This window comes from Blennius ocellaris (genome assembly GCF_963422515.1).
Source record: "Blennius ocellaris genome assembly, chromosome: 1".
Classification (NCBI taxonomy): Eukaryota; Metazoa; Chordata; class Actinopteri; order Blenniiformes; family Blenniidae; genus Blennius; species Blennius ocellaris.
This window is the reverse complement of record NC_137650.1, coordinates 32,769,052-32,785,297: the sequence shown is the minus strand read 5'-3', so window position 1 is coordinate 32,785,297 and position 16,246 is coordinate 32,769,052. Positions and strand designations below refer to the sequence as shown.

Below are 16,246 nucleotides of genomic sequence, written 5' to 3'. Positions count from 1 at the left end.
TGTCTGTTGTTGGGGGAAGAAGATTTACAGGTCTCTCACACACAAATCTATATTTTACACACACATCATAACAGCTAGACTCTCTCTCTCTCTCTCCCCCTCCCTCTCTCTCTCTCTCTCTCTCTCTACTGTATTAATCCAGAGCGCTTCACAAAAATCCCTGTTTTGCGCCGCAGGCACCGGCAGAGTTTCTTCCTGAATTAAATTAGGAGTTCTTGTCGACGTGCGTCTCAAAACAAATACTGCCGCGTCGCCGCTCAGCATCAGAACCTCTTCATCTGCCGGCGCTCCTGCCTCCGCTGCTTCTTCTCGTTCACCTCCTCCGGAGCCGACGGGCTCTCCGCCGTGAACCAGGGCCCCAGGAAGTTCACCCAGAGGAGGTGCAGGGCCCGGGCCGGGGCCTGACACACACACACATAAATAACATCACATATCCGAGCGAGCGCAAATCAAGCGGCGTGACTCAAGCGAGGGCGGATCGGAGGCTCACCAGCAGCCAGAGGTACCAGAAGTAGGAGGTGATGGAGCTGAGCACCTGGACGATGGCCGTGAGCAGGATGACGTCCTTCAGGTGTCTGAAAGTCACGAGAGGTCACGTCATTCAAGTCTGGTGTCGGCGAGGCGAAGCTGCACGACGCCTGGAGAGGATCTCGGGGGACATGTGTTTTATTTATAAAAAAATAAAAAATAAAAATAAAAAAAATGCCTGCAAGTCGAGACTGAGGGAAGGAGTCCAAAATGTGTTTTTTTTTTTTAAATACAAAAAGTCAAAAATAGTAACAAACAAGAAAACTGACGAGACTGAAAATAAAAAAAAATTAAAAAAAGCCTGCAAGTCGAGACTGAGGGGCTAAAAAAACACAAATAGTAATTTTAAAAAAAAGAGTCCAAAACACAGTTAAAAAAATAAAATAAAATACAAAAAGTCAAAAATAGTGACAAACAAGAAAACTGACGAGACTATAAATGATTAAAGAAAAAAAAATGCCTGCAAGTCGAGACTGAGGGGCTAAAAAACACAAATAGTAATTAAAAAAAAAGTCCAAAACAGTTAAAAAAAAAAAATACAGTCAAAACTAGTAACAAACAAACAAGAAAACTGACGACACTGAAAAGTAAACCCCAAAAAAAATGCCTGCAAGTCGAGACTGAGGGGCTAAAAAACACAAATAGTAATAAAAAAAAAGTCCAAAACAGTTTAAAAAAAAAAATACAAACAGTCAAAACTAGTAACAAACAAACAAGAAAACTGACGACACTGAAAAGTAAACCAAAAAAAAAATGCCTGCAAGTCAAGGGGCTAAAAAACACAAATAGTAATAAAAAAAAGAGTCCAAAACACCCTTTTTAAAAAAAATACACAGTCAAAAATAGTAAACAAGAAAACTGACGAGACTGAAAATTATTTTTTTTTAAAAGCCTGCAAGTTGAGACTGAGGGGCTAAAGAACACAAATAGTAATAAAAAAAAAAAAGTCCAAAACACACTTTTTTTTAAAATACAAAACATCAAAAATAGTAACAAACAAGAAAACCGGGACTGAAAATCTAAAAAAAAAAAGAATGAACTAAAAAGACAAAAAGAAAAACAAACAAAATTAAAATAAAACAGACAAATAAGTGTAAAAGTCTTCAAATAAATTGATCAAATTTGCTGCACAGACTCAGCAGAAGACTAGCAGTTTATATAAAATGAGCTCAAAAAGCAAAACATCCACATCTGTGGTACAAACAAAACCTATTTTTATGAGCAACGATACAATTTATGTGATTTTACTGAACTAAATCACTTGTTTTGATCCATTATTCCGTCAGTAAATTAATCCAAGTCGTTTGGCCTTTACATGTCGAGTGTGAAGCTTTGACTTAACTAGTAAATTCACTTTACCAGATGTAGAAACAGAGAGAGGAATAAAACTGGAATGATGTGGATGAAAGTACAAAGAGAGAATTTAATTAAATCTCTTCAAACATAAAAAAACTAATAAATACTGAAGGTTAAACGTTTGAATAAATCAGATTCAAATAATGATGAAATAAAAAGACTGTGTTCATGAATGAAGTGTGTTTGTGGTGTGTGAGCTCCCTCTAGTGGTAGACAGAGGAAAGACCAGCTGTTTTTAAAATGAAACAGATGGAGACAGGGAGGAAGAGAACATCTAAGCATAGAACCAGACCTGGAACCAGAACCAGAACTCACTCTGCCATCCCCAAGAACCAGAACCAGAACCAGGACTCACTCTGCCATCCCCAAGAACCAGAACCAGAACCAGGACTCACTCTGCCATCCCCAAGAACCAGAACCAGAACCAGGACTCACTCTGCCATCCCCAAGAACCAGAACCAGAACCAGGACTCACTCTGCCATCCCCAAGAACCAGAACCAGAACCAGGACTCACTCTGCCATCCCCTGCTCCATGTTCAGGTCGATTCCTCCGTCCAGCAGACTTCCGTCCTCGGCGAACGCCGGCTTGGCCATGGCCGACATGGAGCGGTAGCTCCCCACGTAGACCGCCAGGGCGAAGGCCAGCAGCAGCTGTGTGGGGGGGGGGGGGGGGGGGGGGGGAGGGGACCAGAACCAGAACCAGGTTGTTTAGAACCAGAGAACCACAGGACCCTGAAGACCTGGCAGGAGGTGTGAGGAGACTCACCCAGGTCCAGAAGGACGAGGAGCCGTAGAACACCAGCAGGTTGACTGCAGCATAGATGGCCTGCAGGGGGCGCAAGCAGGGTTCTCATCATCTTCATCATCATCATCATCATCATCACCATCGTCAACATCATCATCGTCAACATCATCATCATCATCATCATCACCGTCATCATCATCGTAATCACCATCATCATCGTCATCATCATCACCATCGTCATCATCATCAATCATCCTCACCGTCATCATCATCATCATCACCACCGTCATCATCATCACCGTCATAATCACCATCATCGTCGTCATCACCATTATCATCATCGTCATCATCATCACCATCGTCATCATTATCACCATCATCGTCATCATCATCATCACCACCATCATCATCGTCATCACCATCATCGTCATCACCACCATCATCATCGTCATCACCATCATCGTCATCACCATCACCATCATCGTCATCCCCATCATCATCATCGTCATCACCATCATCATCGTCATCATCATCACCATCGTCATCATTATCACCATCATCGTCATCATCATCATCACCACCATCATCATCGTCATCACCATCATCGTCATCACCACCATCGTCATCGTCATCACCATCATCGTCATCACCATCATCATCATCGTCATCACCATCATCATCATCGTCATCACCATCATCATCATCGTCATCACCATCATCATCATCGTCATCACCATCATCATCGTCATCACCATCATCATCGTCATCATCATCACCATTATCATCGTCATCATCATCACCATTATCATCATCGTCATCATCATCACCATCATCATCACCAGGGTAGAAACAGAGTGACAACACAAATTCCATAAACCAAAATAAACTGAAAAATTACAAACAAAAAACAAATAAACAAACAAAACACAGGCAAATAAATAAACAAGAAAAGAAAGAAGTCGTACATAAACAAGCCAATAAGCTGAAAAAAACAAACAAAGAAGCAATGACACCAATAACCAAGCAGGCAAAGAAGCAAACAAACAAACAGACAAACTTACAAAGCAAATAAACTAAAAAACAAACAAAAAAAAACCAAATAAAGTAAACAAATAAATAAGCCTCACGTTTGCTCCCAGAATCACTCGAGTATAAAACTTGAGCGTCGCTTCGTTTTCCTCCAGGATCTGCTTCTTCCCCTTCGTGCCCACTTTACCTTTAGGCTGACACACACACACACACACACACACACACACACACACACACACACACACACACACACACACACACACACACACACACACACACACACACACACACACACACACACACACACACACACACACACACACACACACACACACACACACACACACACACACACACACACACGATAAGACTACGGTAAAATCACACACTTCAAGAAAATACTCATAAACGACCCCAAAATATTCCAATGTTACATCAACGCGTATTTGTACTTAGTACAGTAGTTTATCATTTTGAGACTAACTCATGTGTACCAAAATGTACTTAAACACGAGTACTTAAAATACTCATACAAGTATCCCACAAATGCGTCTTCCTAAGCGACTTCCACTAGATCAGAAGAAATTATAAACAAGTAGTCTTTTTGTACTCTATTACTCTTCAAGGGTACTCCATTTCATTGACATGTGATGCTATGTACTTGATCACAATGCTGATGGTTCTGTGACCAATTACAATTTTGGATTACTTGTACTGTTTGGAGTATTTGGGCTAGACTGTCACTACTCTTCCCACTTCTGCTGTTACTCGAGTACTTCTGTTGTATTTGAGTAGTTTTGAAGCAGAGTAGTCAGCAGTACTTGAGTAGTGTTAGTAGTACTTGAGTACAGACCGTCAGTAGTAGTGTGCACTCAGTTTGTACTGCACTACTGACAGTTTGAGATTGTCAGTAGTGCAGTACAGACTGCTCAGTAGTGCAGTAGACTTCAGTAGTACATGAGTACAGACTGTCAGTAGTACTCGAATACAGACTGTCAGAAGTGTAGTACTGTACAGACTTGTCGTCAATACAGTACAGACTTGTCAGTAATAGTGCAGTACAGACTTGTTGGTAATGCAGTACAGACTTCAGTAGAGTTGTCAGTAATAGTGCAGTACAGACTTGATGTTAATGCAGTACAGACTTCAGTAGTGCAGTACAGACTTGTCAGTAATAGTGGAGTACAGACTTGTCAGTAATAGTGCAGTACAGACTTGTCAGTAATAGTGGAGATCAGACTTGTCGGTCATGCAATACAGACTTCAGTAGTGCAGTAGACTTGTCAGTAATAGTGGAGTACAGACTTGTCAGTAGTAGTGCAGTACAGACTTCAGGACTGCAGTAGACTTGTCAGTAATAGTGCAGTACAGACTTGTCTGTACTCTGACAGCCTCGGTCGATCCAGGTGGAGCCGAGGTGTCGGTTGTCATTATCAGCCGGTGTTTGTCGGCCTCTCACCGCCATGAGCTCCGCGTTCCGCCGCTCTCCTCTCACATCCACCCGGGAGCCGCTGCTCGTCCCGCCGCCTCCACACACACACACACGCCGCTTGGCTCGGCTCCGAACCGGACCGCAGCTTCCTGACACACGTCCACCCGGGAACCGAGTCGCTCGCCGCTCCGCTCGGTTCTACTCGGCTCGGTTCAGCTCGACAGTCCCCTGGAACACATCAGCACTCGAGGCTCGGGGTACTTCCGGCGCGTCATTATGTCGTCATCACGTGGTTCCTCGCGGATACGCGATGGTGAGAGCGCGCCACCTACTGGTGATATTAAAAAACAAGCTCTTGACAAACATTTTTGACTTTTTTCTTGAAGTGCATTAGGATTATTTTTCCATCGATATTTTTTTTCTTCAGTGGCCCTAAATACTCTTCCGCAAAAATAAAGTCCGGGTACAATTTTTTTTAAGACTCAAAATTTTAACTGAAAAATATGAAAACATTGAAGTGAAGAAACACATTTCTCCAAGGAGTGAGTTTTTATAAACTAATTTCAAGTATAAAGATCATGAACTTTGAAAAATCTGTTCAGATACCTCAAAATACACAACTACAGAAGGCATAATTGACTTTCACTACTACGACTTTAAGGTATTATCTGATATGTATTGTAACTATGAGTAAAATTAAACATTTAAAATACTACTCTTAATCGTCCATACTCCATAAAAGCCATCGTTGAATAAAGTAATCGGATTATTTGATTACTGGCCCGGTTTGTTACCTCCTTCGCTCAAGAGATGGCAAAAAGAAATATGAATAACAAACGGTAGAGGGCAGCAAATACACCATTGCAGCGTCGAGACTACCTAATCCAAGAAGAAGAAGAAGAAGAAGGAGAAGAAGACCTCCTTCGCTTTCTGCCGTGGTGTGCTCCTCCTCGGCCACCGTCGCTCCGCTCTTTCTCAAAACACTACTCGATTCCTGTTATATCCAGACTGTCATATCCTCTGTCCGTGAGCGGCAGCGGACCGAGACATGCTGTTCGGGTAGTTACTAGTTACAGATTACCCGTGATGGATTACCTGCTGCAGGTGAAGCTGGGCGCTCTGTTCGGGCTGCTCCTCCTCACGCTGCTCTGCGGATTCATCCCCGCGCGACTGCCCTGGTTCAGGGACACACAAGGCACAGGTCGGTAACATTCAACGTTTTAGCGTCGATTAAAGGGACTGTTGCTTCGTGACACTGATGCCGAATGAAAAGGGAACACGTCCGCAACGCACTCTCACTTTTAAAATATCACACAGAGCGTGTCATTTTGTCCATATTGTGAAAAACAACTGAAATTGCTGGGAATGTGAAGGGAGGCTGGTGTGACCTGGGCGGATTCGAAGTGTTCGGGAGTCACATGTCTGAGCTGCGATAGTCAAAGAAAACAAGGAAATAACTGCCGATCCTGTTCCTGACAAACACGTATAAAAACACACAAAGCAGTAAGGTCACACAGTGTAGACTGGGAAGAATATATTCAGGTGATCTGTGACTCAAAGATCATTGTTTTGTTGATAAAAGCTTTTAAAGCGCCTGTTTACATTTACTGACGTTATCACTGATTCAGGCGTTGATACGTTCACGGACATCACTCAATTACAAACTACGCCATGTACTTCTCTTCAGTACTTCAATATATTCAGAAGAAATGAAAGTAGTGAATTCCAAATTGTAACTAAGTAGTTTTTAAATAGTAATTCAGTGTGTAATTTTACTAATACTTTTTACATATTTGATTAAAACTTTTTATAACTGTAAAAGTAAGCTCAATTACTTTATTTAAAGCCACATTTTGAGTGAATTTATTAGTATTTTTCACAAATACTTTAATGCTGCTCATATTCCAGTGCATTTTAAAGGCTTGCTACTTTTCAAATCACAAATAGTGGATGTAATAGATTACAATTGGTAAAAGTAACTGTAAATCAATTTCTTTTTTAGCTACTTGTATTTTCATGAATACTTTCTCACACACATACACAGAAAGACAGAGATACACACAGTTTAAGGGGACGTTTCTCATTATCAATACTCACATTACTGTAATCAGGTACTATTTAGGGGTATGTAATTCACACAAGTACAATTTAAACCCACCTTACTGCTGACATGTTAAACGTACCCATGACTGTCATTAACTCATAAATTACTTCTATTTTTGTGGGATATATTTTTACTCGCATTCAATTGCAAGTACACCCCAGTTAGAAGTACTCCCTTCCATATACTCGGATACTCTGAGCAGTAAACAATAGAGCTTTAAGTTCCAGGCTTCCATCAGCTGACTGCCGTAAGACCACCAGGACCCTGAAGGCATTGCACTCTTTAAATCCACCTCTGTTCCCTACAGAGTACTTGTTAAAGTACTTATACAAGTACTTTTCTCATTTCAAGTAGTGGAGTTGTAATATTGGTTAATTACAGTAGTGTGAATATCAGTAATACTGGTAATATCAGAAGGAAAATAAATAAAAAATTTTGTAATCAGGTAGTATTCTTGGGGGATGTTTTTTAAATACTATTACTTAGTGGAGTAACTACAAGAGAAATGCTGTAAATATTACAGATCCAATACAAATTACTGCAAGTACGGAGTACTTTTGGAGACAGATTTTTTTCAAGTAGATTTTACTCATATTTAAGTACAAGTTATGCCGTATAATGTACTTTGGCACTAATAGCAACTAATTAAAACGACTAATATTAATGCTTTTACATAGTAATTTGAGGTAATTAGTCTGTTTGTTTTTTTAAACTCGTACATGAAAACATTATTCACCGTGTTTACTTAACTCCTTTTAAAATCATGCAGACAATTACTAATACTCTATTTGTAACATAATTAAGTCATTTTTTCAGGTATGTTTAATAATGATACTATAAAGTTACATTACAAATACTCCAAATACTGTAAATTAAGTAATGTTTTGGATTATTTTTTACTTTTGTGAGGTAAATTACTGAATATTGAGACCTGCTTTGTTCCCTCCTTCAGAACGACATCGTACTGTTCTCAGCCTGATCAGCTGTTTCGCCGGTGGTGTTTTCCTGTCGGCATGTCTCCTCGACATCATCCCCGATTATTTATCGGACATCAGCGCAGAGCTGGACGCTCGCGGGCTGGAGGTACAAGCCTTTCACTGTAAAAGTAGCATGTTTGCTAGCAGCTGACGAACGTGACGGCAAAAACAGATGAACGGAAAGTTTCAGTTTGAAAACTGTGGGATTCTGATGCTTAACGCTAAAGATGTAGCCACCAGCTAATGCTAAACATGTAGCCACCAGCTAACTCTAAACATGTAGCCACCAACTTAACATGTCGCACCAGCTAACGCTAAACATTTAGCCACCAACTTAATATGTAGCACCAGGTAACGCTAAACATGTAGCCACCAGCTAAACATGTAGCCTTCAGCTAACGCTAAACATGTAGCACCAGCTAACGCTAAACATATAGCCACCAACTTAACATTTAGCACCAGCTAATGCTAAACATGGAGCCACCAACTTAACATTTAGCACCAGCTAACGCTAAACATGTAATCACCAGCTAAACATGTAGCACTCAGCTAACACTAAACATGTAGCCTTCAGCTAACAATGTTAGAACAATGTTAGAATGTGTCTTTATGACTTATCAAAATACATGGTACATACCATCTGTGACCACTAGATGTCACCATATGACAGTAGAAAGACGCGACTTATACTCAAGTGTGACTTTGGCCCCATTTCTAGTTTTTGCATTTTTGTTTGAGAAAAGTTTCACATTTACACGGCAATGTCATTTTCGAAATCTTCACCTTGGGAGCCGTTTTCAAAAAGTTGAAGTGTCCGTCTCTGTCCGGCGTCCACAGACCAGCTTCCCGCTGCCCGAGTTCATCATCGCAGCCGGTTTCTTCACCGTCCTCATCCTGGAGCGGATGGTCCTGAGCTTCAAGGAGGCGCGGGGCGCCCGGCAGGGCGAGCGAGCGCCGCTCATATCCGACAACCATAACGGATACGGACACGGACATGGACATGGACACGGGGCGGACGTGGAGAGCAGTGGACACCACGTGCACGTGGACTTTCAGGCTCACTCCTCCTTCCGCTCCTTCATGCTCTTCCTCTCTCTCTCGCTGCACTCGGTGTTCGAGGGTCTCGCCATCGGGCTGCAGAACGAAGAGTCAAAGGTCAGAAGGCAAAGAGTCACTCTGAAATGAATCAGGATCTCTCTGGTTTGGTTTGATTGTAAAGATTACAGAGCATCTTCCTTCTCTAACATCCAGATTATAGAGCATCTTCCTTCTCTAACATCCAGATTATAGAGCATCTTCCTCCTCTAACATCTAGATTATAGAGCATCTTCCTTCTCTAACATCCAGATTATAGAGCACCTCCCTCCTCTAACATCCAGATTATAGAGCATCTTCCCCCTCTAACATCTAGATTATAGAGCACCTTCCGCCTCTAACATCCAGATTATAGAGCATCTTCCTCCTCTAACATCCAGATTATAGAGCATCTTCCTCCTCTAACATCCAGATTATAGAGCATCTAACTGACATAACTTCGGATTAATCTAACGAGCGACTCGGTCGTTGCACCAACAGCTCAGCTAACGCTAACGCTACAATAATCCAGTCATGGGAATGTCATATTTACTCTCTCCTCTCCTGGGTGAGGCGAAGTTTCCCTCCTAATCTCAGTTGACGCGGAGGTTCTGTGAGAACGCGGAGCGTTTGCAGCGCCCGGACAGGAAACGCCGACTGGTCACATGAGTCAGATCTGTGGCCGCCGATCACATGAGCGGTTTCAGAACCTCATTAAGCGTTTCTTGTGAAAGTCTTGCACGCTGAAATGTCTCATGTCTGTTCAACAGCCCACGGTTATTGTGCGACGTGTTTAATTTTTAATATTAATGATCAAAGGCGGTGAAGGTGGTGCGCTGGAGTACTGGTGTTCGTAAAAGCTGACGCCACGCGTATTCCTCTTTACTGTTTATAAGGTGTATAGATTTTAGATGTATAGATTTTTAAGTCTTTATATTGTTCTCCTAATATATTATTAAGCTGTGCACTGTGGGTCTGAGAGGACCGGAATTTCATCTGGGCTGTATGCCATGCATATCGGCACATTTGACAAATAAAGCTGACTTTGACTTTGATTAGCAAGTAGCTAAAGCTTTAGCGCTAACAGCAACAACAACAACAACAACAAATGGTTGGTGTGAATTGTCTGCAGGTGTTGGAGATCTGCGTCGCCATCATGGTCCATAAGAGCATCATCGTGTTCAGCCTGTCCCTGAAGCTGGTGCAGAGCGCCGTGCCGCCCGCCTGGGTGGCGGCGTACATCGGCGTGTTCGCCGTCATGTCGCCGCTGGGCATCGCCATCGGCGTGGGCGTGACGGAGGCCCAGCTGCCGGCCGGCGCCCTGATCCAGGCCGTCCTGGAGGGCCTGGCCGCCGGCACCTTCGTCTACATCACCTTCCTGGAGATCCTCCCCCACGAGCTGAACACGCCGGGCAGGCAGCTGCTCAAGGTGCTCTTCATCCTGCTGGGCTTCACCGTCATGGCGGCGCTCGGCTTCTGGGGCTGAGGCCCCCCCCCCCAGCGGGCCGCGGACTGTTCGTCGGACGTCCTTCGGCGCTTTCCCTTTTATGGCTTTTATCGTTTTATAATATTTTAAAAATTTTTTTTTTTGCATTTGTTATTGAGAGGATCTTGTATAAAAGAGGAGCTTCCTGCTTCCCGGACGCCTGGAGGGGGCGCCAAAGATCAACGTGGTACTTTTTTTCGGGCGCCGACGTCGGAGACGTAGATTTGCACGTCTGAAAGAAAATCCAGGTTCAAGACACTTCACAGAATCTCGACCTGGGGGACTTTGCTTTTGTACGTTTTTAAAAGCGGGCGTGTCGGTTTACGATGCGAGGAGTCGCAACTCGTCGGAGACACAAACTGATGACTGTGTACGAAACGGTGTTATCCAGGGTAGACGATTCCCAAGATAGACGATTCCCAGATAGAAGATTCCCAGACAGACAATTCCCAGACAGACAATTCCCAGATAGACGATTCCCAAGATAGACGATTCCCAAATAGAAGATTCCCAGACAGACGATTCCCAAATAGTGGACTTATTATATAATAAGTCAATTATTTGTAACATTTCAGTGACCTCGGATGAACGGTAATGTACTTTTTACTAATGCTGTCAATCGATTAAAAATTTTTTTTTATCACACAGTTTTCTGTAATTATTTGCTGATTAATCACATTGTTTTTCTCCTGAAGCCAGAAGCTTGTAATGGATGTTTATTGAGGGAAAACCACGGAATTGACGTCGACTCGACGTGCACAGACTATATTTAAAATCAAAGACCGTTTTTACAACGTGCTTTTGGTGAAACGGCTTCCCGACAACGTTAGCAAAATAATAAAAACATTAATTAATTAATTAACGTCTGAGTTTAGTTAGAGTGCAGGTCCACCACTTTGAGAATAGTAATATTTCTAAGAACCAAAGTTGTGAATTTATTACATGAACAAAGTGGCAATAGTATACACAGACACACACACACACACACACACACACGAGAGCCAGAGAAAGGCCACAAATAAGTATTTTACCTGCAAGTTTTTCCTCCAGTTTTAGCAGTTTGGTGGTTTCTGGTCAGCCAACATGGCAACCTGCTGTTCAACTCACCTGTGGTCCTTTAAAAGTGCACAGGCTGTGGCTCCGTTCACTCAGGTCAAGTGATTGTGGGGCTCAGAGTTGATTGGCTGGTGCTGATTGAGGCTGCAGGGGGGGTACTAAACAAGTTAAATTAGTCTCTCTCCATTTCACTCAAATGTTTTGACTCTGCCCACGTTCCTAAACATTTGCTTCCCCAGTCAGGGAACAAAAAGACTTGACTACACCCTATTTTTTAAAAACACCCGAAACTAATAAATGTAAAAAAAACACGTCCCTGTCTAGTTTAGATATTTCTGAGACTGAAAGCGGCAAACTTAATTTGCATTTTGCATCTCGATTCTACCTTGTACAGTTTTAGTCTTCGTGGATGAGACGTTTCGGTGTTTCATGACTTTTTCCTCTTTACCAACGAGACAAAACGTGCAGAGACAGCATCAAACATCCGTCTCACCATTTCCAGAGACTTGATACTGAGTTGAGGACTGAAACTATGGCGTCATTTTAGTGCCAAAAAAAAAAGCCTTTGTGAAGATTGAATTACAGAGGAAGTGATTTTATTCACAATTAATTACATTTAAAAAAATAAAATAAAAAATAACTCCATACATCAGTCCCAGCATAAAATCAAAAGAAATCTGTCATATTTCTCTGCGTTTGGGTTCATTTACACATAAATGGAGCTGAGTAAGTATTTTATATTGAAATATTATTCTATTTAAATTTGCGAACCTTCTCAAAATTACATTGTAATATTTTCTGCCTTATGAATTAATATAACAGACTGCCTTCATAGTATTTTGGTTTATATTGTTTGTGTACGAAGTTAATTAAATAGTTCCTCTTACCTGCTGTAGTGGGGGGGACATAAATTGGTGATGCACCCAAGAAGCTGCATTTGTCTGGCAGAACCAAATTGGTAAGATGTGCTGAACCTCTCTCTCCATTAGTTCCAATTAATTAATGAGAAAGTCACTAAATTCTTTTAAAACCCTCATGAAATAGTAACAGCCATGTTTTGTGATGTGTATGAGGACCAAATTATTGATTTTAAGGGTCAAAAAGGGGGTTTTAATCAACTTTATTTTCAGCAGTTAATTGACGCTAATTGTGCCCTCTTTGCTGACTGACAGGTGTGTTATAATGTTCCTATGTTCACTGTTTTATTTGTAAGCACTTTAAAAGCAGGACTGTACTATTCTAAATTCAATTCACTTTTGTTGATCTGTGTTTAATTTAATTTCTTTGTATGACGACTGTATTGTGGGGAAAAGTACAAACTATTTTATTTGACAGTTTACTTAAATTTTTGTACTAGAGTTTCGTATTTATTGTTGACTTTTATATCTATTTTTATTCTAAATGTTTGTGTTGTTTGTCGAATCAGATATGTATTTTGTCTGGAGAACCAAGCAGCTTCTGAATTGGGAGAGAGAGTGCCTGTGTTGTGTGCTGACACTAATTGTGCCCTCCTTGCTGACTGACAGGTGAAAAATAAACGTGCTGGTCCCTGTGTTGCCTCGTTCCCTGAGTGCTTCAACCGGTCTTCAGTCTGCCACATAAACGCAACGACGACTCGCCACAAACTATGATTCCTGACGGCCACAGTGGAGATCTGGAGAAAATATTTGTCTCCATTTGCATCGAAAGGGGTTTTGGCGGTTAATTACGTCACAAGTCGTGAGGTCCTGTTTTCTTTCCAGGATTCTGATTGGATATCATGACTTCATGCTTCTTGCTACTCTGCCCCCTACAGGTTTGGCAGGCTCATAGCAGCTCTGAACCAGCTGTACATGTGGGTCAGTGTAAATGAAGATTTTTTTTTTTAAACGTCAAGGGAAATGTCAGGGTTTTCTTCTTTTTTTTTTAACTGGTTATGTGTAAATGTGGCCTAACTTGGTCAGCCACGATAGCCTCATAAAAACATTGTTTTTCTCCGAGGAAACATTAAGGTTTTTTTTTTTATTAGTAGTAGTAGTACTTTGTTGGCTCCGACTTCCAAGATGGCGCCGGTGTGTCTGGTACGCCGCTTGGCTCTGCTCAGTTTTATTTTATGCTGATTTTAACTTCTGTCACAAGGACCATCGACTCACTGCTGGTGTATAATCGTCAAGAACTACAAAAAATAGAACAAACGGTACAATCGTGTACAATTCGTGACGCAAACAAGTCGAATTAATTCTACCTGGCCGACCTGCCTGAGCACCTCCGCCGGGTGAATGCACCGCTTCCCAGAAAACGCAAACGCCGGGGAGTGCGATCCGGTCGGCTGGTGAAGCTGAAAGCCTGGCTGGCTCTTTCTCCCGGCGCGGTGCGGTCCTCGGATCTTCGACGGGATTACAGAGACTGCTTTCGTCGTTGTGTCTCGCGACGGACACTCGCTCCTGTTGGCACCTGGTTGGTGCCCATTCTCGGACACCGGGAGGATTTCTGCGCGCTGCGCCCTCACCGCTCTTCTTTCCGGGGCTCTGGCGGTGTGTCCCCGGCTAACCTCAGGCCGCTGAGCCGGGCAGCTCACGCGGCCACCACAGCTTCCACGAGGTGCGCACTCGTGAACGCGAGGTCTGTGGTGAATAAGACTTTCATCCTGCAGGACTTCTTCACATCGCGCACTTTGGATGTAATGTTTTTAACAGAGACTTGGATCAACACCGGTGAGTCCACCGCTTTCTCAGAGCTACTACCTCCAGACTGTATTGTTATCAACGCACCGAGAACCACCAGTCGTGACGGAGGTATAGCTACTATTTTAAAGAACTGCTTTTACCACAAAGTGGTATCTGAGTGGTCTTTTTCTTCATTTGAACTGAGCTGTTTCGAGCTACGCCAGACTGACCCAGTACTGTGCGCTGTCGTCTACAGACCACCGAAGCACAACAAGGATTTTATTGGAGACTTTTATGAATTTATTGCGCGTTATGACAGGGTTTTAATTGTCGGAGATTTTAATGTGCACGTATGCTGTCCCTCTAAGCCAATGGCCGGGAGTTTTTGGACTTGGTGGAAGCTTTTAATTTGACACAGCACGTCACTGACCCAACACAAGTGCACGGGCACACGCTGGACCTTGTGTTGTCTTATGGTTTTACTGTTGGCCATGTCGTTGTCGGAGATGTCGTGTTCTCTGACCACAGCCCTGTCACGTTTGATTTTATTTTGGACTTAGAGGTGAAGCTGTCTCCCGTGCGTCACGGTCGTGTTATCAAGCCTGACACGGCCGTTGCTTTTTCTCCTCTTTTCACTGCATCGGCACTGGATCTTCAAAACTCCGCTGCATTTACGGACACGGAGCAATTGATGAACTCTTTTATTTCCACCTGCTCTGAAGTCCTGGACAGTGTTGCTCCACTTAAAGCCATTTGTCCCAAGCCAAAGCAGGAACTGTGGCTCAATGACACTACGCGCGCAGCTCGGCGTGAGTGTCGGAGGGCGGAGCGTAGGTGGAAGAAGGATCGCTTGGAGGTTTCGCACCAGATTCAAAAGCCCCGTCTCCACCGCACAAAAAGTACCAGCCTAGACGGGTTTAAACCGCTCCGGCTCGCGTGTCACGACATGGAATGCAGTCTAAACCGCTCTAGACCGCTCCAAAGGCGACCGCTTTTCCGCTACCCATCCGTTGGGGTGCCGTGGACCATGGAACGGGTCTGAGGTTGAGCTGCTGTCTGCTGATTGGTCAGTGATTTACTACACGCCCTCAATATTTTAATGTGCTGGCTGGATGAAGCCTCTGCTGTCAGTGTGGTCAGCTGCGCACTGGTTGTTTTTATTTTCATTTTCTTTTCTTTGCTGCTCAACTTTAGTGTTTGTTGTGAAAGAGCGGACTTGAGGCAGGGGGAGACCGGGGGGAGGGACTTTGCATCGCGTTGGAGTTTTCTGTTTGCGGCATAGCGCTGGCCGTGGCGCTGATGCACGCCCGGGACACCGGAGTCTGGAGCTCTCGTCTCCGTTCTGTTCAGCCGCGGTCAGTGGCGCTTTATCGCGGGGACAGACCGCGGAAGCGATGAAAAGGAGCTCTGAGCTCGGAGCCTCCGTGTTCCGGCGCTGTGCTGCCGGAACACGGAGGCGCCGGAGTGGAGAACCTCCTCAGACTCCCGTGTCTGTGCCTCAGCCAACCGGGGGGAACGCTCCGGCCACTTGCCCCGCACCCGAGCGCTGGAGTGCGGGGCAAGTCGCTGGCAAGCGGCCGAGCGACTCGCTCTCTCAAAACAAACACGGAAGTTGTGCTGCAGCTCTCCACTGCAAAAAATGACTGCTGCAAAAAATAACTTCTTTTTTTTCCGCTGCAAAAAATAACAGTGCAAAGTGGAGAATTTAAACAACAGAGGATTCATAAGATCTACATCTGACGACGTTCTTTTCTGTTATAATGTCACATTTCTGCGGAGCTCATAAGCCCCGCCCACTTTTCATGCTCCTCTC

At 43.4% G+C, this 16,246-nt stretch overlaps 2 protein-coding genes across 2 annotated transcripts; one reads left to right on the top strand and one right to left on the bottom strand.

Moving 5' to 3' along the window:
• Positions 1–263: 263 nt before the first annotated feature.
• Positions 264–5,124, bottom strand: tmem208 (transmembrane protein 208; the record flags this gene model as incomplete). The annotated part of the gene is made up of 6 exons (XM_080498193.1): positions 264–401; positions 491–575; positions 2,400–2,536; positions 2,652–2,711; positions 3,758–3,853; positions 5,029–5,124. 6 exons carry the CDS (start codon positions 5,122–5,124, stop codon positions 264–266), a joined length of 612 nt encoding a protein of 203 aa, XP_080354319.1.
• A 993-nt stretch (positions 5,125–6,117) lies between these two features.
• slc39a1 (solute carrier family 39 member 1) lies at positions 6,118–11,375 on the top strand. Its single transcript, XM_080501565.1, has 4 exons — positions 6,118–6,292; positions 8,148–8,278; positions 9,010–9,327; positions 10,379–11,375. Exons 1-4 carry the CDS (start codon positions 6,178–6,180, stop codon positions 10,730–10,732), a joined length of 918 nt encoding a protein of 305 aa, XP_080357691.1. The 5' UTR covers positions 6,118–6,177; the 3' UTR covers positions 10,733–11,375.
• Positions 11,376–16,246: the final 4,871 nt, after the last annotated feature.

Excerpts from the sequence above, each read along its gene's own strand:
- slc39a1 (XM_080501565.1), top strand. The coding sequence starts at position 6,178 with ATGGATTACCTGCTGCAGGTGAAGCTGGGCGCTCTGTTCGGGCTGCTC. Across the intron at positions 6,293-8,147 it reads CAGGGACACACAAGGCACAG|AACGACATCGTACTGTTCTC; the intron begins GTCGGTAACATT and ends TCCCTCCTTCAG. Across the intron at positions 8,279-9,009 it reads TGGACGCTCGCGGGCTGGAG|ACCAGCTTCCCGCTGCCCGA; the intron begins GTACAAGCCTTT and ends CGGCGTCCACAG.